This window comes from Candidozyma duobushaemuli (assembly GCF_002926085.2).
Source record: "Candidozyma duobushaemuli strain B09383 chromosome Unknown C_B09383, whole genome shotgun sequence".
Classification (NCBI taxonomy): domain Eukaryota; kingdom Fungi; phylum Ascomycota; class Pichiomycetes; order Serinales; family Metschnikowiaceae; genus Candidozyma; species Candidozyma duobushaemuli.
The window spans coordinates 137851-161721 of record NW_020289897.1 but is presented as its reverse complement, the minus strand read 5'-3'; the positions used below and the strand labels follow the sequence as shown (position 1 = coordinate 161721).

Sequence of the window (23871 nt, the reverse complement as noted above, 5' to 3'; positions counted from 1 at the left end):
TCCTGCGAGTGTGGGACCACGCGATATTACCGAGAAGCCCCGAATCTGCATATTTAATCCATTCTTCATAACAACAATCCAACTACATCCTTTTGCCAATGGCCATCAAATCCGCTGTTAACATCTTGCTCTACTCCGTCGCCTTTGGCGGAGGTGTGATGCACTCCTACATTGTATCGCCCCTTGCGTTCAAATACTTGCCCAGAGAAGAATTTGGAAATCTCCAGAACAAGGTCTTCCCAATCTACTTCATTGGCCAGGCTGCTGCTCCTATTCTCCTTGGTGTCACATCTCCTGTGCTCAGTAATGTGGCTTTGTCCTTGTTGGGTGTCTCCCTGGTGGCAGGTGCATTGAACTACTTCTGGTGCTTGCCTACTTGTAAGAGAATCAAGGAAGAGAAGCTCAAGTTGATTGCCGACAAGAAGCACGAGCATGTTGTTGATGGCGAGACAAAGCCTACTGATGAGATGGTTGCTTTGAATAAGCAGTTCGGAAAGCACCACGGCTTCTCCTCGATCTTCAACCTCGTGTCTCTCGTCACCCTTGGCGCCTACGGTGTCTTGTTGGCTAGGCCATGATCAACAATTAAATAATTAACAAAATGACGTAATTATGAGCAGTCGTTACTCGTTTCATGAACTGAATGTCACTGATGCACTTATTCCTCCTTCTTTTCATTCATCTCCTTGAGTTCTTCAGCGTAGATCTTCTTGTAGACGAACTTAATGAAAAGCCAGACAGTGGCCACAATAGTGACACCTAAGCCACCGAAGTGGACACCCATCCAGACGTAAGACATGTCTGGGTATCTCAAGAGCTGTCTCATGACCAAAGCGTAATGGGTAAGGATGACCACCAAAACGACAAACCCACCAACAGCAAATTTCAAATCCTTGATATTCTGCTCATTTTCTTTGCGCTCTTCACGCCTGAATTCTCTTTCTTCTTTGCTCAAAGCTCTGGCGTTGGACATCGTTCACTTTATAGGTGTGGGGGCTGAAAATATGTCCAAGATAAAAATCGCACTACGATAGATTGTGGGGAAAGTGACATAGCATCGTGACTAGAAAGAACTAAAACAAGCGAGTACTAGACTCTGGGCCAGACGAATCTGGCAATAAATAGACTGTTAATAAATAATGATATTTTGATTTTTTGACTGTTAAGGTTTTTATCTTTTATGGGGTGTGTCCGTAGCTGCTTCCCTCAAGTAAGGACCCGACTTTCGTTGTCGATCAAGAACTTCCTCATTTGCAGAAGACTTCCACTCAACTTTCTAAAGATGCAAACCTTGATGTTTGTATCGTACAAGTAGCGCAACATGAGCTCTCCAATCTTGAGCACGTAAAGTGCTTTTTCCAAACTGAAAGCGAAGTAGTTCTCGTGAGAGTTGACAAGCTGCTCCATAGCACTATCGTCATGCATGAAGTCAGTGCTGTCCATGAGTAGACTGTCGTTGTTAAACGATGAAAACAAGTAAAGATTAGTGAGATCGGATTCATGCTTCGAATTGCGGTACTTGGTCTTCAAGAACTGCTCAATTCTTGCAAGCACACGGAGAACAACCATGAAGCGCTGGTTGAGCTGACTAGTGTATGTGGGCTTGTCAGAGTTGGCGAGATCATTCTGACCACGGTTTCTCTTGGCAATGAAGATGGCAAACACTGAAAGTATCGTGAAGACATGGAACAACATCTGTGAATGAACCGAGTTCTTGGTGATGTCAACCTCATCGTTGATTTTCCAACCCATCATCTTCTCAAAGTCTGCACAAGAATTGTACTGATGCAGCAAGCTGTTGTCACCAAATTGAAGACCATTGACATCCTTGTCTTGACCTCTGTCCTCAGTCTTGAACAAAATGAGCTTGATGATGAGAATGCAGCAATCAATTACCTTCAAGAATTCAACGTCATCCACAGAGTTAGCGGAATTCAAAAACTTGTGATAATTCTTTGTGAGTTCGTCAAAGTTCTTGAGCCAGCTCTGTTCCTTGACGAGCTTAAAGTCGATTGTCGAACTGATCTTGATGAAGCTGACAAGCAAAGCATAGTCCTGCTTTTCGAAGTCCAATGACGCATCCTTGACGATTCTCGTGTCCGAATTGTTCTTGGAATTGTCGACGAACATCGTTAAGCTATCCAAGATCGAGAAGACATCAATGTATTTCATCTCGTCATACTGCTTCATCTCATAAATACCGTGAGCAATGGAAGTAAATCCATACTTGCTGAGGTTCGACAATTGAGAAACAAGCGAGGGATTATTGTCATTCTTCAGGAGCTTAAACAAAAGGTCCTTAAAAACGATGGAATTGTGCTCATTTTTGCTCAAGTAGAAATCGATACCATGTGGGGTGTCCGTGGCCTTTTGGTAATTAGTGAATTCGGTGTAATTTCTGAAGCTCCACAAGTATTCATCGTGAGTGTTGGGACAAGTCAAACTACCCAAGTCATTGATACTCAATGTAAGCGGGACGTTGTAGGTCATCAAGATAAAGTTGGTCAATTTGTAAATCATGAATACGATTCTTGCCTGAGATTGAAGACTGATATTGTTCTTGAAGAACACCTCACCCTTTTTCTCTTCGCTTATCATAGACATGTTTCTATCAGCTGTACCGCCTTCGTGGATGATTTTGAAAAACTCCTCATCTTCTCCACTGATGCTGAAAAGAATTTTTCTGTTGCTTTTGATGGAAGTCTTCACCAATGAGTTCAAGGCATTAAGCTGTCTGATGACAATGTAAACGTTGTTTTCGTTGTCGGAGAACAATCCATAAATCACAGACAAAGTGAGGGACTGGATCAACCAGAGTGGATTAACTGTCTGTGTTGGACTTTGAGAAGCTCCGATAATATCACCAGCAGAGTTCTTTCTGTTTTCCAAATAGATATGGATAGTACGACGAGAAGCTTCGTAAAGGTGTTCAGAATCGTTCTTGTTGTTCGCAAGCAATGCACCGATAGTGGCAACCAAAAGCGGCATACACACACGAGCGCTCTCGTTACTCATGGGCTCATTAGACGTCATGCTCATAATCTCGTATTCATTGAGCTTGGAAGGATGGATAAAAGGAAAGTGGGAGAGGAACATACTAACAAAGTTCTGCAAGTACTGTTCCAATTTCTCATTCGAAGGAATGGACGGAGACATGATGCCGCTGATAGGGTACTTGCTCAAGGACTTGTTGATCATGTATCTGATGTTTCTCGTGAACAAATTCGTCCTGCTGTAACCACCGTCAGAGGCACTTCTCGAATCACCTGCCTGTAAGGCATTTTCGTCATGATGGGACTGGCCGTACTGTGAGTAATGATGGCTTCCACTGTTTCCAGATGGAGAAAGAAGCTGAGGTGGAGGCGTAGAGTCGATACCCGAGGACGACACTGACTGGACATCACCGTAGAAAGAATAGCCATTGGGCAAGAACTTCGAGCCAACATCAAAATCCTGGGTGAGTTCGTCGAAATCCTTGAGGAAGTTCAAGTCGAAGTTCACTCCATTCGTGATGGCAGCGGGGATGTTCATGCTGTGCATGGCATCGAACGAGTTACCATTGTCCAAGTCCATGAGCTCATCGTCAAGTTCCTGCTTGATCGGTGAGAGGGGCTGGTTCATTTTAGGTACGCCTTGCATTTTTGTCATCATACTCTCAGGAATGCCGTAGAAAGAGTAGCCCATATCACCGTCGCTCTGCCTGTTGATCTGAGGTTCATTTCTTGATGGTTTGCTGAAGCTTCCATTCTGTGAAGGGTACGGAGGCTGGCTTGGAGTGGCTGCGTCCATGTTGTGGAACGACCCTGTGGAGGTGATACTGTCTGAGCGCATCATGCTCTGGAAAGTAGGATTTTGCAAGTCATGATTGTCCAACGACAAAGAGGTGATGGACTCGTCCCGCGTGCGGGATGGGCCAGATTTGTGGGAGTTCTCCATTCCGGGTATCGTGGATAAGTTACTTAGCCATGAGTTGTCATCGCCCATGGTAGAAGGAAGTAACTGAGGAGTGGAGAACTCGACATTGTCGGCGCCAGGGTAGGAGTCATTGTACTCGGGCATGGCCATGGCGTAGTTGCCACCCGACTGGGCAGAGAAGGATGCACCTCTCCCCCTATTGCTCTTCCTGCGGTCGAACATCTGGCGCTGCAAGCTGGAGTCCTTAAGCGAAGGATTACGCGAGAGTTGCGGAGTCTTAACGTCCTTTTTCACCTTGCGCGAGGCCAGCGCCGGGTTGAACAAGTTCAAGTTGAACTGGATGCTGTCCAAGGAGCCGCGGTGGGAGTTGCCTGGGGTTGGAATGGCAGCGGAGGCGTTGGCCTTGGAGCCCACGACGCCAGCGCCCTGAGTAGCCTCAGCGTAGTCCTTTTGGTACGGCGACTGCAGCAAGAGAGCATCGTCGTAGGACTCGCCCAGGGCCAGCAGGATGGAGTTCAGTTTAATCAGCTTTCTGCGCAAGCGAGTAATGGCATCAGCGCAACCCGCGTGCAACTTCTGGGCGTGTCTCAAGAGCAAGTCTCTTCGGGAAAACTTACGCTGACACACTCCGCAAGTGAAAGGTTTCTCCTTTGTATGGGACCGCTCGTGGCGGCGCAAGTGCTCCAAACGGGCAAACGCCCGGGTACATGTGTTGCAAACAAAGAGCCTGGGCTTACCCGAGGGCGTGGTGCCGTGCGCGGTGAGCTCGCGGGGGATTTTCTTTTTTGACTCGGGGGCGAGGGCGTCGGGAGAGTCGTCCCTTTCGATGTTGTCCTGAAGCGAAAAGTCCATTGGCGAGAGGTTGTGGTTGGGGAGGTTAGCGGTGGAAGAAAGCATCAAGCCACAATGGAACGGGGGCTCTGACGGAGCCTAGAATAAATAGTAATAAATAGGGCACACTTGGGCTGTGGCAAGCCAGTTGGAAAGGGTTGGAAGAAGTAGTAGGTGATGGTGAAGTCTGGGGGAAAAAATGTTGGTCAGACAGTGCGGAAATTGCGGGGGACCAAAGCACAAAAGCCCTGCCCAAGATAGGCGCACCAGGCAGGCCATCATCTGGAATCCGGGTGGGCCCAGAGATTAGAATAAGGGGAGGGCAGGTGAAGTTTTTTTTTAAGAATTTTATGATATTCAATTGTAAGCAATGTTTTGTAGCTCTACTCCGTCAATTTCAGGGCTACGGCTGGCACCTGAAATGGTCTCAGTTGGCTGCGCAGCAGGATGCTGCAAACGCTATACGATAGACTTTACAATACACCCTCTTGTTGGTCCCGGTGGGGGCTATTTACAACAAAAGGAAAAAAACGAAAAAGTACAATGAGACGTCGCCGGCCCATCCGACCAATCGTGTCACCCCAAATCCAAATCTTATCTTTACTATCTAAAAGCTGTTCCTGCCTTCGCCTCGTCACACCTCATTGGCCCTGCTGCAGTGTTTTTTGCGCTACGCTTTTCTCACTAGCCCAGGGTGCCAAACGAGCAAGTCCAACAAACGCCACTCGGGGCCCAAAACGCTAGAAACCAGCCCCTTGTAAAAACCAGCCAATCATGTTTTTCTAGAGTCACCGGCCCTGTCTACGGCGTGCTTGGCTCGGCTCCTGGACCGGGGTTCCGGTGGCCTGCAAAACCTCCCCAGAGTGACAAAGACGGCTTTTTATTTTTTCTTTCACACAAGGGTGGTTTCCAGCCGAACAAAGAACAATCGGTGTGGGGGGAGCGCGAAGAATAGGCCTCGTGCCGCCACCTCCATTGGTGGGTTTTTTGTGCAACCTGATTGGCTGTTTTCCGTGTGTTTCGGCCTCCGGCTCGGTGGCTTACAGCGGGGGTGGCCTGCTAGCTTCCTTTTTGGGTTGGGGTCTTGTCGGCTCGGGCGTTGGCCGATTCCGTGTGTCACGCGGCACCACAGGTGATCAATCACGTGACGCACGTGATATAGCACATGACCGACTGGCACATGACCTGCCACGTGAAGTCTCGTAATCCCGTGTGTCGAGCCAGGTTGAGCTGGTTGCGTCTTGAGCCGTTCGCGGAAGCTGGAGGATGCCGACCAGTAACTTGTGTGTGGGATTATGGGGTCTGTAGATGCCGAGGGTCCTGAAGATTCACGATTTGAAGGCAAAGCACGTGATCCTGGATCACGCGCGCTATCACATCAGCCACAGATCGTCGCTTAATTGACAAACCTACACCATCTCGTCCCCAACCATGTCCCTCATAGAGATCGAATCTGAGGATCAGTTCACGCAACTCACAAAAGATGACCCTACAAAGTTGATCGCCCTTTACTTCCACACGCCTTGGGCTGCTCCCTGCCAGACGATGAACTCAGTGGTCAAGACTTTGGCCCAGGCAAACTCCAACGTGAGATTTCTTTCCATCAACGCCGACGACCACTCCGAAATCTCTGAGTTGTTTGAAGTCTCGGCCGTTCCTTACATAATATTGATTCGTAACGCCACGATTTTGCAGGAGTTGAGTGGCGCCGACCCTAAAGAATTCATCGCTGCGTTGAAGCAGTTTTCTGGCGACACAGCTCCATCTTCCACAGCCGCTGAAGCCAGCCAGGCTGCTGCTGCTCCTGCTGAAACCAAGGAGCCTACTGCAGAAGAACTTGACGAAAGGCTAAAGAAACTCACGGCGGCAGCCCCAGTGATGCTTTTCATGAAGGGATCTCCATCCTCACCCCAGTGTGGCTTCTCGCGCCAGATGGTGGCCATTTTGAGAGAGCACCAGGTGAGATTCGGATTTTTTGACATTTTGAAGGACGACTCGGTCAGACAGGGCCTCAAGACATTCTCCGACTGGCCCACTTTCCCACAGCTATACGTCAATGGAGAGTTCCAGGGCGGCTTGGACATCATCAAAGAGTCGCTTGAGGAGGACCCAGATTTCTTCCAAACTGCATTGTCCGCATAGAAGAGTATTATTAATAAATATATAATTAGGCTATAGCATCCCCTGCGACACTAGCAAGTCGAGCTCGGGGTCGTCCAGTAGATTCTCTTCCACAGGCTTCCGCATACTGCCGAGAAGGCTGTCCAAATCGTCGCCTATTGTGTCGTCAAGTTCTCCATCGGAGTCACTCACTTCCTCACTCATTTCGTCGTCATCTGAACCATCTTCTTGGTCCTCCTCCTTGATCTTTTGTCGTATATCGCATCTGAACTGGTCCTCAGCACCAGCCTCGTATTCACCTTCGTTTTCCATGACAGGTAGCTCGTCGTCAGCATATATCTGCGCTAGAGTACCGCCAAGACGGTTATAATTGTACCGAGAACGCCCGTGAAGAAGCTTGTAACGAAACAGATTATAGATCTTGGGAAGGAGACAACCATCGACTTGGTTGGCCTCTTGGAAGGGAAGTTGGAGCCGCGTGATGTACCGAATATAGTCTGAAACCTCTCGTTTCACTTTGTTGGACTCTCTGATCGTTTTGAAATGTCGGGAGAACTTCATGGGCTGTGTCCGACCCGACTTTACTGGTATCTGCCGTAGACTCATCCTGGTAGCCATGATCCCGTACTCTTTGCTTTCGTCAACGTCCTCGAGTGTATCATTCAAGCTCAAGGCATCCACAACTTGTGCTGCAATATCGACATCAAAGTCGCCGCCATTCACGATCTGGTAATTCTCCAAAAGTGTGAGGTGAAGAAGTCCGAAATTGCTGTATGCATCGGCCACCATTTTGAGGGAAAGCATATCCGAGACTTGACTGTCTAGCTCTGCAAATTTTGAACTCGAGTGTATGACCTTGCCCACAGCATGAAAGAGCGATATCTGGCTCTCACGCTCACCGAATGAGTTCAGCGCATTGCTGCTCCAAAACTGTAGGTTGCATATCAGCGATCGTATGTCTCCTGTTTCTATTGTGGCACTCACAAATTGCTCCACTTCCAGCCTCGGCTTGGTGCTGAAAATAGCAGACTCTTTGCCAATGATCTTATGCAAGGTTTTCTTCATAAACGTTTTCGCTATGGGGAGAAACTTTATCCGCTTAATGAGACCATGAGCACCCCCTGGTTGAAAAGATCTCTGCCTAGGAGGGTTTCGACGGTTAAGTTATTCTCGATGTTGTAGTAGGTCTTTTGACCGGAATCGGAGTTCTCTCTCTCCACTTCCAGGAGGCATAGAATGATGGGCGGGAGGTCCACATCGGGATCCAGGAAGATCCAGTCACGAAGACAGCTTCTGAACGCTTGAAGCGTGTCATTGTGAAATATGTTAGGCAAGTCTTCGATGATGATCACCGAGAGGTTTGTGCCTACCAAGAATTTGCATCCATCCATGAAATCTCGAAATTGATCCATTTGGTACACGTCCTCGATGCTTGTATCAAAGTACTCCACGACCGTGCCAGCCGAGGGCTTGGAATTGCCTGAAAAAGTGTGTTTTTCATTCAAGCTCCTCTTCGCTAGAAGCCTAGCACAGGTGGATTTGGAGGACCCTGCTGGACCTGACAAAACGAGAAGTCGACAGTTCAGCTTTTTGGTGATCATATCATTAAGAGCTTCGCTGACCTCCTTGAGCTTCCTGGGATTCAAGCAGATCTCTTCAACTTTAGTAGGCTCGTACTTATCAATCCATTGTTCAGATAGATCAGGCTTCGGTCGTTTTGTGGAAGGTTTCAATGCAATTGCCTCTTCTGTGTCATCGTCGACATCTTCACTAAGACTTTCGTCTTCGTGTTTAGGAGGGCGCTTGCTTCTTTTTGCTGGCATGTACTTGCTCCATAAAGCTAGAGGTGGTAGATTTGATGCGCGATGTTAGCGCTCTAGATATGTAGTCTACGAGGAAACTCCCTTCACGCACATAAATTCTCGAATATATACAGCAAATCATCAATGGTCATTAAATGTTTCTTCCACGAATCTCAAGCCTTGAGGTTCGGGAAAGGGGCTGTGCACCCTCAGCGATGTTTGGTTGATAAACACCATCTGCGGTTGGGTTTGCAGCCGGGTTTGGTACATGGCATCGAAAAGAGGTGGTTGAAATTTGCCGAGCTTGAGAGGCATTTTGAGCTCAACCTCCAGAGGAGAGACCGGGCCGGCCAGCAGCTCATCCGTAGCGTCATGCTCTGGTGATCTCTTTCTCTTTCTAGTGGTTGGCTCAGAAGCTCTTCTACCCTTCGTAGACCTCTTTTGCATTGTCATGAGTTGTTGATTGTCAAGGTGTTGCAGGGATCCAATAAGTATATCGTCGTACTGAATCTCCACTTTGTCTTTCAAATTTGGGTAGACGAGCACCTCAAGGGTGGACTCTCTCACATTGTTTCTAAGCACTAGTCCAGCGTAAACCTCTCCTGAGTGTCGACGACGCGTGAGGTTGGTGAAGGTGAATTGGATGATCGAATCCTTTTGAACAGTCTCTAAGATTGTTTGGGCTTCCAGCGAACTTCTCTCATAAAATGGTGATTTCGTTACTCTGTGCATTTTGCAGAGGCCCGAGTCCATCATCACACCACCCGAGATAGCACAAGTAGCATGAAAGGCTCTGGTGCATTTGTTGTGGGAACATTGAAAGCAGGCTCCCAAAATAGCAGTGCCCAGTGTTATGTTTGGTACATGACAAACTTGACACTTGAGTCCACGTTGTGCTTTGCTGATAGACTTGAGTCCATTTGCTTTCTTGCCCTGGATGGATATTTGATCCTTGAACTGCTCAGCGCAAATGCGATGTACTTGACTTGACTTTGTAGCATCCACATCAGTTCCAAGAAGTTCAAAAGGTTGAAAATCTAGTAATTCCTTCAGCAACGTGTTGGGACAGAGAGCGCATTGATTCTGTATGTTCTCTTTCTTCTCACGCTTGCGGATTGACGGTTTCCTTGCTGCTGGAGTCTCCATCACCTTCTGAGGGGGTTCAACGTTCTCTGGTTGAGTTTTAGCTTCGGCAACGTAAGGAATGCCTTTGAACTTGCAGTATATCTGTTTGTGATTGATACCAACAGAGTCAGAAATACACTCACACTTGTTTGTTTTTTCTGCAAACGGGAACCAATCGTCTAAAGCGAAATTGACGGACTCGGCTAGGTTGTAGCCTAAATTGTAGCCCGAATGATAACCATAGGGATACGTGATCATGAACTCACCCTGGTTGTGGACAATGCTGTTGCAGGTAATGCCGTGCTTCTGTAAGAACTGTGGCGAAGCCATAAATGTCTTGTGCCTTAAGAACTCACGACAATTCTTATAATCCTCATTGAATATCTCCTTCATAAGGTTATAGAACTTACCACTCTCTTCCTGCGGGATTGAGTACCATTGCTTAGGAGCCCCAAAATGTAGGTAATTGATTGAATATAAGTCTTGGTCCTCCAAGTGCCACGAGAAGGTGGCCTTCCAGAGACCCGCATAAAGGTAGGCATCGTTAACACCCGGAATCTTCTCTTCCATCAAGTCTAGAACATTGGGAAGGTGTGCCACATTCCAACTGGTTGTTCGGTCCAAAAATAGTGACCCCAACATATCAGCACCGTACATGGGTTCCGAGTACCCGACTGACTTCCAGTAAACCGCCTCAAGCTCACTGCATCTCTCTGGAGTAAACTCATTGGCATCAATGTTGAAGTCAGCATCTAAAAGTTCATCAGTAATTTCTTTAGAGGACTTGCAAGTTGAGCGCTTCGCTCTTTGGTCCTTCTCCACAGTTTCTTCAGTCTCCTCAGCTTTTGGCAGACTGCTCCCCCGTCCTCTACTTTTGCGACGAGCAGGAGGGCTATGATTGTGTTTCCTCAGCAATTCCTTCCATTGGAATATATTATAACTCCTTTGACGTTCCACGTTCTGCAGAGAGAAAACTCCCAGGTAACCAGCAGTGACATTGATGTTTTGCACAATAGGGTTTCTGATCTTCACTTGCAGAAGATTGTCTTCAGTATATGTTCCTTTCAACAGAGCAACCCACTCCGGAGGTGGGATAACTTTCACTATTCCGGATTGCATACCATACCGATTGATAGCCTTATTGTACAGATAAAAATCTCTGAATTCGTCCATGGTCGGCTCGAAAACCGGAACTCCATTGGAATAGTAGGCAGGCTTCACCAGTAGCGTGGGATCGGCTTTGTATACGTTCTCCATAATAAATATGCTTTTGAAGTGTTCAATAGGACATAAAGCTGCTTGTGCTTTTGAGTCTGGAAAAGGTCAGACAACCTCGCTTGCAGATAGAGCCTCACGTGCGTATTCTAGAAACCGAACCCGATACTCGGGCACTACACATTTTCGACCTTTGGCTCAGAAAATAATGTTTTGGTGTAGTTCAAGGTAATTTTGGACATCTTATTATTTGTGGGTCAAAAGGGGAGCTTCATAGAGCTTAGCAGGATAGCAGAACTCGCCGTATTGTCTTTTCGGACAGCAACAAGATGCTTAAGATATCAAAATATGATGCTGATTCAAACCAACTTTTGAAGGAATTCCCTTCTTCATTAACTTCTACAGTTGCATGGTTTATCGCTTCCAAAAAGGTACGATAAGGACCGCAGCTGACACTCCTTACTGCATGCGCGCGATACGCATTTGCTCGCTTCTTCTCTGACAGATTTCTGATTCCACTAAAACGCGTTATCTTCAAAATGCCTTACGCTAAGAAACCAGTTCCTCCAAGACAGGAGAGAATCTCCAAGTCAAGAGCGGCTAAAGCCTCCTTCATGACTGGCGCTACTATTGTCGCGCTAGCCTTATTCCTTTACCACTTGTACTGGGTCATAATCGCCATCAATGACCGTAAGTTTGGTGGCCTTCTTTCGACAGTGGCCGTTACCATTGGATCCATCGCATTAAGCTCCTTCATTATGATCAGAATCTTACTTTTCCTTGAAACTCGTCTTTTGAGCGATGACATAGACGCTGATCACAAAAAATTTCTTTAAATGGGCCTGTTTGTCGTGCTGACCCCTTCTCATCACAATACTTTTGAAGGAACGGAATGTCTATCTCGATCGGGAACACTTCTTCATCCTTCAAGTGTTGTGCAACAGCCTCTATATTTATTGGCTCGAACAAGGCGATCTTCAAGTGTAAATCATCAGACATTTTGATCAGATTGGTCATTTTATCATATAGCATGCTCATGAACTGCTTCCCGAGCAGTCGTGCCTTGAGCTCCGTGTCATTATTTAACAAATCTTCAATAGAATTATCCGTGAGTTCAGTTGCATACTCTATCGCTGCTACCATTGTCGCCTTGAGCTTTGCAGGTGCGAGTCCCAAATGTAAGTAAATTTCTCTCACATCTTTCATGGGTAGCAGTGACAACTTCAGGAAGCTGTCCGATTGTGTACTGAGTCGTGGACTTGAGGGAACTTGTAGGATCGATGGGTTTTTGAGGGCTTTGGAGGATCTATAGGATCGGATGGCTTACTTATTTCAATCAAGCTAACCTCACAATCGCTTTCCTCTGAGTCCGGGATCTGATCCCCCTCGGAAGTTGTAGGTATTTTTCTCATTTTAATAGTATTGGACAGATCTTCAGGGAACTCCACATGCCCCAATATTCTAGCGTGGATGTCTTGAAGCTCCGCTTTCTCGAAATCTTTCGCTTTGGCAGCGGCATCGAAGATTGTAGCGTGGGCGATTGCGAGCCTTGCGTTTCGTCAGGAACACTTCTTGCCGTTGCAAACACCTCTTCATCTTCACCTTTCTTCGCCAGATCCTCTTTACCTGATGAGACAGGTGACGATGTTATCACAAGATTACTTGGCCACTTGGTTGGTGTTTTTGGCTTCTTGGTAAGCACAGGTTTGATTGGAGAAGAGAAAATGATGCTTTCGTTGTTCTTCTTTGGCAGGAATGCTTCGTCCTCTTCTACCACAAGTGGCTGAGTTTGAGTCCCCACGGGCATATCCTCCCTTTGACACTTTGAGTTAAATGCGATGCTAGTAAGAAGATCGACCGACTCAGGTGGACCAGCCACCTGATGAGATGGTATATCGTCGGCTGCTGCTATATTGTTCGGTGGAATGTATGGCTCGGGCTCGGACTCCGAATCTGAAATTAAAATTGGGGATTTTGCATCTAATATTTGAATGCTTTCGTCGCCCTCGTCCTCACTATCCTTCACCTTGCTCTGATCCATAGCCTGCGAAAGGGTGAGGTAAAAAGGCTTCTCTTCCTCTTCTTCCTCGTGAAGTTGCAAGTCATTTGCATCTAGGTCCTTGATTCCCTCCGCATTATCTAAGTCGTACAACCACTTCATGTCCTCCGTTGTAAGACTATCGCTCGGTTGTCTAGATGCCTGTGACCATACGGACGGCAGCTCTGTGATGGACTCAGAATCCGAACGCTGTAGGCTTTTCAACTGCTGTGATATCTTGCTAAGTGTTCTCTGGTTCCTTGTTGAGAGATTTGGAAATCGAAGCCGTATGCTCTTCAAAACGCCTTCCCACTCCTCTTTAGAATGAATAGAAGGTCTGATCTCATGCTTTGAGTCTCCGTCTTTTCTTGCAACATCCTCGATTTTGCTGAGGAACTGGTCAACTTTCTGGGAATCACCAGCAAAGTAGTCTAGGATACTCAGTGGATCAGGCTTTTGTTTGTTCCGGAACGTCTCTTTCACAAAAGCATTCAAAGAAAGTGAGCTGGCCGAAACTTTATTCTTTTTTATCTCAGACTTCTTTGCCCTTGGTTTCCTAGGCGGCTTGTGCATAGTCACATTGATCTTCTTGTGTGGGGGCTATCATTTTTGAATTTTTGAAGTTTTCCTAAAGTTTGCTCTGTTTTCTCGTGATCTTCATGACGAGACTGGATCTGTGTAGAAGCGAAAAATAGAGAGGCGGGCTCGTCATCCTCCTCTTTCTCCATAGGTTCTGTTAGATAGTGTAACTAGAGATGACGCGCGTCTACATCTACATGTACCCACAAGCTCATCCGAGATCGATATTCCATATCCATCTATATATGCAGTAAACTAAACCTTCTCTTTGACACCCTCCTTGATTTCCCATAAACTTTGTTTTTTGTTGTAAATGGCAACGTCTTGGATGGTGTGCTTGAGAATGCTCTTGGTGTAATTCTTGAACTCTTTCTTCGCCAATTCGGAAAGAGTTCCTATTGTGAAGTCCGAATTCTTCTCGATAAATGCAATTAGTTGTTGAACAACCGCTTTATCTTGAATTATAGGTTTCTGAGGCGTGAGGACATTGGGGCTGGCAGTGCTCTTCCCTTGCAATGGGGTAGCCTTCAATTGGCTTACAGAGAAAGGAGCATCACCTTGTGTAGATGGCTTTTCCGCAATCTTAGCACCTTCCTTGGGACTCTCATTCGGATTGATAGGAAATTTGAGCTGAGGCTGGAAGAGGCGAAATTGCAATTTTTCAAACAAGGTCGAGTTGCTTCCATCATTAATGATTGTCACTGCCTCCATAGGACCCATATTTAGCCTTCGCTTGCCATCGTTGTTATTCTCCACGAAATCATCCATCTCCTCGTCGTCATTAACATCATCCTCATCACCATCACCATCCTCTAGATCATCGATGTCCTCACCCTCGCCTTCATCACCATCTTGCCAATCGAGATCGGAATCGTAGTTGTAGTCGTAACCTGTGAGTGAGGTATCGAGTGGGTTGAATGCAGTGAATGGTGTTCTAGAGTGAAGTTTGGAGCACCAGGTACCAACATAGGGTGGCTTGGCGTTTTCGTAGAACTGCAAGTATTTTATGCTGGGGAGGTTTTTCAATAGCGATTTTACGCTTGACTCACTGACGGAAGTGGAGTTTAATGCTTCAGCGAGGTCTTCAGCGTTGGTGAAAGTCGATCGCTGTGGAGTAACCGTAGGCTGTGGGAACATCTGACTTATGCTGCTAGCCTCTGACGAGGACAAGCTTTTATCGAATTCGCTTATCAGAGCATTCAAAGCCTCCTTGGACATAGATTTTGAAGCAGCCATTGTTGTGTTCTTCTTTATGAAAAAAGGGAGGAATTGCTTCTCATAAAGGCTAGCTTCTTTACCCGGTGTGGTGGCTTTCGATGATGTTGGAACTGGCAAAGAAGATTTTTGTTTCGAAGCAGCAGATTTTACAGTGAAGAAACTAGAAATCTTCATTTGGCTTCGTTCCTTCTGCTCCTCCTGCTTCTTTCTTTCTTCCTCTTGCTGTTTGCGTTCTTCCTCCTTGCGTTTCTTCTCTTCATCCTTTTTTATGCGCTCTTGTTCCTTTCTCTTCCGCTCCTCATCCACCTTTCTCTTCTTTTCTTCCCTGCGCTGTCTCTCCTCCTCGCGCTTTCTTTCTTTCTCCTCCTCGAGTTTCTGCTTCTTGATTAGCCGTTCCTGGTCCTTTCTTTCTCTTTCTAGTTTCTTAAGTATGCGCTCCTCTTCTTTCTTCTTTTCTCGTTCGAGTCTTTCCTGTTCCCGTATCTTCTGTTTTTCTAGCCTTTCTAGCTGCTTCTGTGTCAACGTCTTGGCTCATCGATCTTGAGTGCTTCAACTTTGGGCATTTCATTCGTCGTGACTGGTGCCGTTGGTTCAACCGACATCCTGGTATCCTGTGACTCTTTGATGTGATCAACGTTTGGCAGTTCAAGAATCACAGGCTCCGTAGGTCTCTCGAGAGTCACCGGACTTGCATCCTTGGTCTTTCCATCCGGAGTAGTCAAGTCAATGGACTCATTCGCGTCCATCGGCGTAGATGGTGTGGGTATGGGGTCTTGCTTTATGTCAGTAATGCCGACATTGGGGTCCACTTCTTTATCCTCGATCTCGATTATCTCGGGACTCGCTTCTTGGGAGCCGCTTGTTTCAGAGTCCGTTTTGGGTTTCTTTCTCGCAAAGTCGTCAATATTGAATTGTCTCTTCCCAGAAGTAAGAGTTTCAGTTTTAACAGAGCTCTGTCCCATGGCAGGAGAGGGTTTTTCTTCCACCAGAGTCATTATCCGTGTGTTATTTCGATGGATTCAGCGACGCGTACATCAACACTCGTTACGTGTAGGAAGCATGAAATACGGGGACAAGTCTAATCAGACCGACAAGCGAAATTCGCTTATTTTTTAAAGATAGACTTGAAAAAGAGAGGAAGATAGAAGAGCGGAAGTCAGATTATTTGAACGGGCAGAATTGCGGTTATCATGACATGTTAATAGTCAGTTCCAGCTCCGCGAGGCATTTGCAGCCATTGTGAGCGCAAAAGTACCTCTTTACTAGAAGATGAAATTTTTATTTTGTCCTACATTTATGAATCGCCACTATTGAAAGACCCTTTAAAACCCCTATTCCAGTTCAAGAACAAGTAGTGCTTTTAATTTGGTTCGGTCGTTCAGGTAAGGAATGATTAATTGGCAATAACAGACAATGAATGTCGATCAGTCATAGGCTCTTTTCCTATGATGATAACTTTTTTTATCAACCTGAACGGATTGCTTTTACAACGGCTATGATTCAGGACACCAGCTAGGGAAATTTCGCAGCAAAGCACATTCAATGATAAGCCTGCCTCACTCGAATCTACCCATACAATCATAGTAAGGACCCTTCTTTTCGTTGCTTAGTTCAAGAATATTGGTTTTTGACCTACCTTAGAAGCAGCTGGAGCAGATAAAGTGATGTACTTAGCCTAGCATCCACAGTAATACGAAGTGCGGCAACCCTACAACATTTTTGCCAGAAGTATCCACAAACAGCCATTTGAAGGAATAATCAAATATTTTTCAAAAAAAATATCCTTCTCCTGAGAATAAACCTTTAATTCTTAGAAAGCATCATGCTCGGAAGCCCTCCCGCCCCTCGGCGCACCAGCCTGCACTGATAAAGAGCTATTGATAGTGACAGATCGAAATCAACTACTCCACATTTCCAACATGGGCTCGTTGATGCCTGGGGCATTTCCTATAGAGCTGCTGAGTGCGGCTCGATCTACTTCAATAGAATCGTCCAGCAATAAATGGAACACCCTACATATCGAGGAAGACCAGCTAACCGCCTTCAAGAAGTCCGAGTACCTAGTATCCAAAGCTCGAGGCCAGCGGCATATGCTACGCCATTTAGAGAAAACAGTGGTTGTACTTTCGGGATTGCAGTTGATCAAGTACTGCCATCTAGCTTGTATATGGCCATTCATCATAGATTCAGTGGTTCAAGTGATAATATCTGTCAAGGCCATTACAGAACCTGACAACTGGTCCACTTTGGAGACGATAGACCAAGGAATCAAAAAGAGAGAACAGGAAACGGGTGATCCTAGTACGACTTTCAGGAGCAACCTTACGAAGTTTGTCTTAGCCCTCATCTACGGCAAGTTTATCCTGAACGTGTTCTATCATGTGCTCTTTTTCTTCTGGTTGAAACTGGTGGCCGATGGCAAAGAGCTTGAATACATCACGAATGGCTCCTGGTGGCTTGTTTCCTTCATTGGTGAATCTGTACCTGAGTACGATCCATCCTCCAACATATGGCTCCGGCTCTGGCAGCTAGGCCTCTTCCAACTCATATTGATCGACTTCATCATACTTATCCTACAGCTCACGCTCTACCAATGCATCTTCAAGCAGTCTACCAAGTCACTCGAAGGCCTTCCTCTAGGCATTACCGAGCTGGAAACAGTGAGACCATTCAATATGAGGGTCAGTGGCGAAAGCCTTAGAAAATTGCCAGAACAAATTACTCCCAACATTCTAAATATCCGTTTGCATGACTGCTTCAATCCTCAGTCTTACCTAGGATTTGTGGTTCAATAGACCCCATTCGCGTCGCGCTGCAACGCGCTACACAGTTTTCCATCACATCTTCTTCCATACCATGTCAACTGAAAAGAAACAGAAGGTGACAACCGACCTCAGAGTTTTCCTTCGTTCTGAGAGAGCCAAGGTTCCTACCAGAGGTTCCGTTTTGGCTGCAGGCTATGACCTCTACTCCGCAGAAGAAGCCGTGATCCCAGCTCAGGGTCAGGGTCTCGTCGCTACCGATATCTCTGTGATTGTGCCAGAGGGCACTTACGGCAGAGTGGCCCCAAGATCTGGTTTGGCAGTGAAGCATGGTATCTCTACCGGTGCTGGTGTTATTGATGCTGACTACAGAGGTGAGGTTAAGGTTGTGCTCTTCAACCACTCTCAAAAGGACTTTGAGATCAAGGCCGGTGACCGTATCGCCCAATTGGTTTTGGAGCGTATCGTGAATGCTGAAATCGCTGTTATCTCCAAGGAGGAGTTGGATAACACCGACAGAGGCGAGGGTGGTTTCGGATCTACCGGCCACAACTAATAATCTTACACAATTGTACCGAATAGCTTATATAAATATTTCGTTAATTCGTTTTTAACTTTTATAGACAGGGCTGCTTCTCTATTTTTTGTCGCCACTGACAGTAGTACCGGCGTCACTCTCCTCACTCTTCTTCTCACTGTTCTTCTCACTCTTCTCATTGTCCTTCTCCTTGCCTCCCTTGGACTCGTCTTCCTCAATCTTCATTCCCTCGCTGGCAGTGTCCTCGTACTCGTCCAACTGGATCTCATCCTTAATGTTGTTGACAGTGTCCTTCTCTCTCAAGTTCTCCTCATTGATCATCTCATCCTGCTCCTTCAAGATGTCCAACTTCAACTTGGAGTCGTCAGACATACTCAACTTAGCAACATTGTACACCTCGTCAGGAATAGAGGACAAGACAGCCAAAAGGGCATCGTAATACGTGTCAATACCCTGGGTGTGCTCACCGTAGGTGTAAGCAGAGGAAAGAATCAAAAGGGTAGAGGGGATCTTCTGTCTCAATCTCAAGTCCAACCAAGTGTCCAAGTCCTCTCTCAATCTGCCTGGGGAGACATCCTGGGTCTTGATACCTCTCTGGGAACAAGCCACATGCAACTCAGGGACCGTCAAAGACTCCACACCCTCGTAATCGATGGCCTTGTCGTCCTTGATAATGGTCAACAAACGGTGTCTAATTTGATAACGCAAAATGGAGTCGGTACCAAAAGGTCTGAGCGACATGTACTTGGCCATGGCCACCAATTGAGGACGAGACAAGTTATCCAAAACCTGATCGTTCTTGAACATACGGGCGACCCTGGTCAAGTGCTCTCTGTCTGGCGTCTTACCCATGGAGATGATGTCGAAAAAGCCAACGAAGGCCTGCTTTTCCTCCTCCGAAATCTTGGACAACTTGAGGCCGCTCTCCTCCATAGTCTTCTTGATGTAGTCAGAAGCATTGACTCTTCTCTTGGACAAGTCGGCTCTCTTCTTCTTGATGTCCAGCTTCGACTGGTAGGTGGATGGCAACAAGTTAGGGAAGATCTTCAACGCAACAGGCAACAACAACTCGGCGAAAGGAACAAGCACAAACATAGAGAAAGGCACCAATCGGATCACATCCACAATGGTGCGCTGCAACTGGTTGTTTTCTCTTCTCGACAAGCCGTAGCCGGAGACCATCTTGACCAACAACTTGGTCGAGACCTTGATCTCGTAACCCAACAACTTGGTGCCGTTCCAGTAGTGAGACGCCTCGTGCTTGACCTTCTCCCAGAGGGTGGGTTTTGCCTTCTCAGCTGCTTTTTTTTCGGCGCTTTCGGCCACCTCGGTAGATGGCCCATCTTGCTTCCGAATCACCAGCGTGTCTGGTTTCGTTTCTTCCGTTTTCGTCGACTGGTGCCTCACCTGGCGGGCTGGAAGGCGTCCATAGCTCATAGGAAGAACCAAGGACGCCCTACCGAGAAGCCGGCGGGAAGGTGAGACAAGCACGTGTCGAGCAAGTAAGCCTTTGGATAGCACGGAGTTCATGAAATTTATTTACCGAGCTGGCTCCGGATTCGAGTACACGAGGTATTAAAAGGGGAGCTGGGGGCAAAACTGGACAGTAGTTGAGGTGAGAACGGCTCCAGAGGGTGGCAGTTTTATATACCAGAGACTCTCTGAGAAGCTGGGGCTTTTTTCGTCCCGTGGAAAACGGCCGCGCCAATAGCCGAGCACCACTCGGAAATAATATGGATGGAGGGTTGGAAATAAATGGCGGAATTTGAAGCTTTCAGTGGATTTGATAACTTGGGTATTTTTTTGATTTCGTGGTGGCTTCTAGATGTCCTTGTCGCAACCTAACGTTTCGCATTCGCTAATGCCTGTCTTCTTAGTGGCTGCATGGTTGACAGACAATCGCCACTCGATGAGGAAAGCCTGGTTGTTTGGAGCATCTTTGGTGAATTCGAAAAATCCATTTTTTTACTTGATCCGATTTAAAAAGTAAACTTTTCAAGTAAAATGGGCGTTTGTTCATTCGTGGCTCAGCTTGCCGAGGTGCATTGGCCCTTTAAGGTTTGCAGCCGAGAGAATAGATCAGCAGGGAAGTTTTGTGGCCGTTTTTCCAAGATTTTATGGCTGCGAATTATTCGAGATTAAGTGAACGTCTATTGAAATCGAGCCCTTCAGGCCAACCGCTATTAGGTCAGTCGGCCTTACATGTGATAACCCATGTCAATCGCTACCATCTAACTCATCTTTGACTCTCTACCTAATAACACCTATGGCGACCTATTTTACTCTTCCTCTAGCTGCTGCACGGATCCCTGCTCCCGAGAGTCTCCGCTGATACCGACAATGACCACCTTGTCCACCACGGTGTGCTTGTCCTCATCCTCTCCATCTACAAACACAGTCAAGTTCTGAACGCTCTGGAAACGAACAAAACGCAACTTGGCCTCGTACCAACCGTCAGAGACCTTTGAAAGATCAAGTGTCTCCACATGTGGAGCGTTCTTGTCTGCAGCGGCGTCATCAAACGACATGATGCCAGGTTTGTTGATCCAAAGCTTGAGGGTCGATGGAGGTTGCGTTTCCTCATTAATCTCGTCCTCGTCCAACTCAAGATCGCCCTTGTAGTTGCTGAGATCGGAGATCTTGAGGAGAACAGAGTACACCTTGGAAATGTTGTTCAATGGCACGAAAAACAACGCCTGCGAGTCGGCATCAGACAAAACGGCCGTCTGCTTCTCGGGAACCCTAAATAAGACAGAGGGTTTGGCCTCTTCACTTTTAACTAAAGTCAATGCATTCAAGGACACCAACTCACCGAAGTGAATGATATCATTGAGCACCTGGTAGCCCTTGGGGATAAGAGACCCAAGCTCATTGGGTAACGATGCCGACAGACTAGCACCTGTGCTGCGGCCAGCAGAGGAATCAGCATTGGCCTTCTCGTTCAACAGATCAAAGCTCTCCATCATCTTGGGAGAAGCACCCTGGACACGTCCGACCTCCTTGCCGTTCTCGAAAAACAAAAACGTAGGAACACTTGTGATACTGTATTTGGCAGCCACCTCCTGGCACGAGTCCAAGTCGACCCGGACAATCTCCAACTTCTTATACTTGTCTGAGCTGTATAGATTGTCAATTACGGGCTTGATAGCCTGGCAGGGCCCACACCATGAAGCAGTGAACTGCGCCACAAGGTATTTGTTATTCAGAAGGTAATTGTTAAAATCCGCCTGGTTTTTGGCAAACTGGATGGAAGACATGGTACTTGACAGCTGCTATGCGCTTGGCTCAAAAGGTGTAGGAGCACACGTGAGAGCCACACAAATCGGCCTATCTACCACATCTAGCAACGCAAACTTCTTTGGACTAATTCATTCATTCGACTACTAAATTCTTTTGTAAGCCCCTCGGAATTTTCAGATTTAACCTTTTTGTGGGGCCCTTTCTGAGCCTCCTTGGGTATACCTGCGCAAACGCTGCAGGAGATATCAAGGCCCTGCCAGACTATACTCCTACCGGGGTCCTCATTATGGCTATCAACGACGATTTTCTATCTGTGCAATATGCCCAGAAGGATCTGAGGGGAGCCAGTAAGCTGCCTTTGTCAGCACTACGAATATCGCCGATTCCAACGGCTCAGGATAGGGAAAGCCGGCTGGAGAGACCTGCGGTTTCGGCAAGGAACAAAAGAGCAAGAAAAAGAAACACCCTAGCTGCTACGAGGCGCCTGGCTGGCCCTGGTTTTCAATTTGACGTGGACGTTGACGAAAACACTATACAAAGTACCCCCGAGACGTTGGTGACGGACCACGATCTTGATGACGAAGTCGTACATAAGCCCGCCGAAGAGGAAAACACCACTGTGAAACGGCTAGCGGGGTTTCTATTAGAAAGCGGCAGAGCCATGAATGTCAGATACAACGTCGTGGACCCTCTAGACGATAAGAAAGAGACGGGGCCTGGTGCCTCCAACAAGAAGCAGTTGCAGATATCCCGAACAACAAAGAATAGGAAGGAAACCGTCATGGGCGTGCTTTCTTTGAAGTACCACTGGTTGGCCAAATGTCAGGAAGATTACAATTCTGATGATATCAAGTACCCAGGTGTGGAGGGAGTCTATAATCCGTTACAAATCATACGAAACCGGGCCATTCGGGCCAAGTACCACGAGCCGGCACCTCCGCTACGCTATGCTAATCTTCCTTTAGCGTGCAATGTTTTCAGCTCCCACAAGAAGGCAGGTGGGAAGCCATGGAGGATGTTGTGGGGCATCGAACTCAATGAATTAGTCAATGACGAAGCATGGCGATCCCTGCATTGGAAGGAGCTCCGGAACCCAAAAGGTGGACTCTGGTTCTCTGATTCACATCCAGCGCCACGTTCTGTCATTTCATTCGATACTCCTTCGAAGCCACCACGTTCCAGCCGTTTGCATGATAAGCTTTGGGGCGACGTCGACACAGAGGACCGCTCCAGTAGCCGGTCCAAGTCTCCATCTACAAAAAGTATCGGGAAAAATATCAAGGAGAAAGCCAAGCGACTTTATGGTAACGCCAGCAGTACAGGCGACTCTAATTCTGATGTTGACTCGTCGAGTAACGAGCCGGTCAAGTCCTCTGAGAGCCTTCTGAAGCTAAAACAAAGCAGCAAATCTGATAGCGATTCTAATATCGGGCATATTTTTCAAATCCCTCGAAATCTTGAAAGCTCCGGTTCATCGGAAGCACAAAGATCACAGCCTGAGTTACCTACAATCAGGATTGACACAAATTCGGTTTCAAAAGATGACATCAGTTCAAAGCATGAAACTCTGCATCTCGAGGAATCTAACGGCAATAGATCCAAGATGAACCTTGACGAAGTTCAAATTACTCCTCTACATGCCAGGTCACATCTGAGCAGTGCTCACGTTGTCACTAGCACGGAATCTTCAAAATCCCCCGAAGTTGACTCCAAAGAACTCAAATTAATGGACGCATTTGCTCATGGGCGTTCGTTAGAGCTGCAATTGATACTCAGCGAAAGCTTCATGAACTCCGTGTTTCCGCGTCTCGTTGAGACAACGTCCATGAAGCTAAATCACATTCTCAACAAGGACATAAATGTCCTTCTTCACGATATTGTTCTGGTCAATGACAATCAACTTCCGGCACACGAATCATTCTACACTGGCTTCTTAAGTGAGTGTAAGTCTCTCATGCATGTCATCAATGACGAATACGCTGTGAAAATTGACCACCTTCTTAGTGCAACTGATCGTTCCATTGGTGAAATAAACACCTCTCTATCCCTCGACATGAAGAAGGTCAATGAAAACCTCGATAGAGTGAACCAATCCCTTTTCGGAAGCATCGTCCCAACATCTGTTAGTGATCGTGATGTAACTTTCACTGACGGCGGTAACTACAAGATACTCTATTTCGTGTTAGAGAACGCTATTGTGGTCTTGTTGAGACTAACTTGGTTTGTGGTGAACATTTACAAGTTCATTCTTGCCATTCTCAAAATCATTTGGAAGCTCACCTCCCTATTATTCGGCGTTTAATTAATTACGTTTAGAAATGAAAGTTTCTGAACACCTAATAATTTCACTATTTTCGATCTCGTAGTGTGCGTAGTGGGTGCAACTCTTGATATTCGCGGCTCTAGATACTCCAACTTTCATCTCAGCGATGCAACAGAAATCGGTGTCCCTTCTAAGTATGTCGAAGAAGCAGTCTCCAAAAGTCT

The 23871-nt window shown here is 46.7% G+C and overlaps 11 protein-coding genes across 11 annotated transcripts; 5 read left to right on the top strand and 6 right to left on the bottom strand. All coding sequences in view use genetic code 12, as the record gives it.

Annotated features, from left to right (window-relative positions):
* Nucleotides 1-98: 98 nt before the first annotated feature.
* Nucleotides 99-578, top strand: CXQ87_002956 (uncharacterized protein; the record flags this gene model as incomplete). Its single annotated transcript, XM_025481443.1, has 1 exon — nt 99-578. The coding sequence occupies one exon, from the start codon at nt 99-101 to the stop codon at nt 576-578; it is 480 nt and encodes a 159-aa protein (XP_025336061.1).
* An 80-nt stretch (nt 579-658) lies between these two features.
* On the bottom strand, nt 659-973 carry CXQ87_002955 (uncharacterized protein; the record flags this gene model as incomplete). The annotated part of the gene is made up of 1 exon (XM_025481442.1): nt 659-973. One exon carries the CDS (start codon nt 971-973, stop codon nt 659-661), a length of 315 nt encoding a protein of 104 aa, XP_025336060.1.
* Nucleotides 974-1206: 233 nt separating this feature from the next.
* ADR1 (DNA-binding transcription factor) lies at nt 1207-4767 on the bottom strand (the record flags this gene model as incomplete). Its single annotated transcript, XM_025481441.1, has 1 exon — nt 1207-4767. One exon carries the CDS (start codon nt 4765-4767, stop codon nt 1207-1209), a length of 3561 nt encoding a protein of 1186 aa, XP_025336059.1.
* Nucleotides 4768-6177: 1410 nt separating this feature from the next.
* GRX3 (monothiol glutaredoxin) lies at nt 6178-6888 on the top strand (the record flags this gene model as incomplete). Its single annotated transcript, XM_025481440.1, has 1 exon — nt 6178-6888. One exon carries the CDS (start codon nt 6178-6180, stop codon nt 6886-6888), a length of 711 nt encoding a protein of 236 aa, XP_025336058.1.
* A 30-nt stretch (nt 6889-6918) lies between these two features.
* CXQ87_002952 (uncharacterized protein) lies at nt 6919-11051 on the bottom strand (the record flags this gene model as incomplete). The annotated part of the gene is made up of 3 exons (XM_025481439.1): nt 6919-7956; nt 7977-8697; nt 8938-11051. The coding sequence occupies 3 exons, from the start codon at nt 11049-11051 to the stop codon at nt 6919-6921; spliced, it is 3873 nt and encodes a 1290-aa protein (XP_025336057.1).
* A 1366-nt stretch (nt 11052-12417) lies between these two features.
* On the bottom strand, nt 12418-15806 carry CXQ87_002951 (uncharacterized protein; the record flags this gene model as incomplete). Its single annotated transcript, XM_025481438.1, has 3 exons — nt 12418-13635; nt 13888-15369; nt 15399-15806. 3 exons carry the CDS (start codon nt 15804-15806, stop codon nt 12418-12420), a joined length of 3108 nt encoding a protein of 1035 aa, XP_025336056.1.
* Nucleotides 15807-16763: 957 nt separating this feature from the next.
* Nucleotides 16764-17639, top strand: CXQ87_002950 (uncharacterized protein; the record flags this gene model as incomplete). Its single annotated transcript, XM_025481437.1, has 1 exon — nt 16764-17639. The coding sequence occupies one exon, from the start codon at nt 16764-16766 to the stop codon at nt 17637-17639; it is 876 nt and encodes a 291-aa protein (XP_025336055.1).
* Nucleotides 17640-17700: 61 nt separating this feature from the next.
* Nucleotides 17701-18162, top strand: DUT1 (bifunctional dITP/dUTP diphosphatase; the record flags this gene model as incomplete). Its single annotated transcript, XM_025481436.1, has 1 exon — nt 17701-18162. One exon carries the CDS (start codon nt 17701-17703, stop codon nt 18160-18162), a length of 462 nt encoding a protein of 153 aa, XP_025336054.1.
* An 81-nt stretch (nt 18163-18243) lies between these two features.
* MRS7 (Mrs7p) lies at nt 18244-19581 on the bottom strand (the record flags this gene model as incomplete). Its single annotated transcript, XM_025481435.1, has 1 exon — nt 18244-19581. The coding sequence occupies one exon, from the start codon at nt 19579-19581 to the stop codon at nt 18244-18246; it is 1338 nt and encodes a 445-aa protein (XP_025336053.1).
* Nucleotides 19582-20423: 842 nt separating this feature from the next.
* Nucleotides 20424-21401, bottom strand: CXQ87_002947 (uncharacterized protein; the record flags this gene model as incomplete). Its single annotated transcript, XM_025481434.1, has 1 exon — nt 20424-21401. One exon carries the CDS (start codon nt 21399-21401, stop codon nt 20424-20426), a length of 978 nt encoding a protein of 325 aa, XP_025336052.1.
* Nucleotides 21402-21670: 269 nt separating this feature from the next.
* On the top strand, nt 21671-23686 carry CXQ87_002946 (uncharacterized protein; the record flags this gene model as incomplete). The annotated part of the gene is made up of 1 exon (XM_025481433.1): nt 21671-23686. The coding sequence occupies one exon, from the start codon at nt 21671-21673 to the stop codon at nt 23684-23686; it is 2016 nt and encodes a 671-aa protein (XP_025336051.1).
* Nucleotides 23687-23871: the final 185 nt, after the last annotated feature.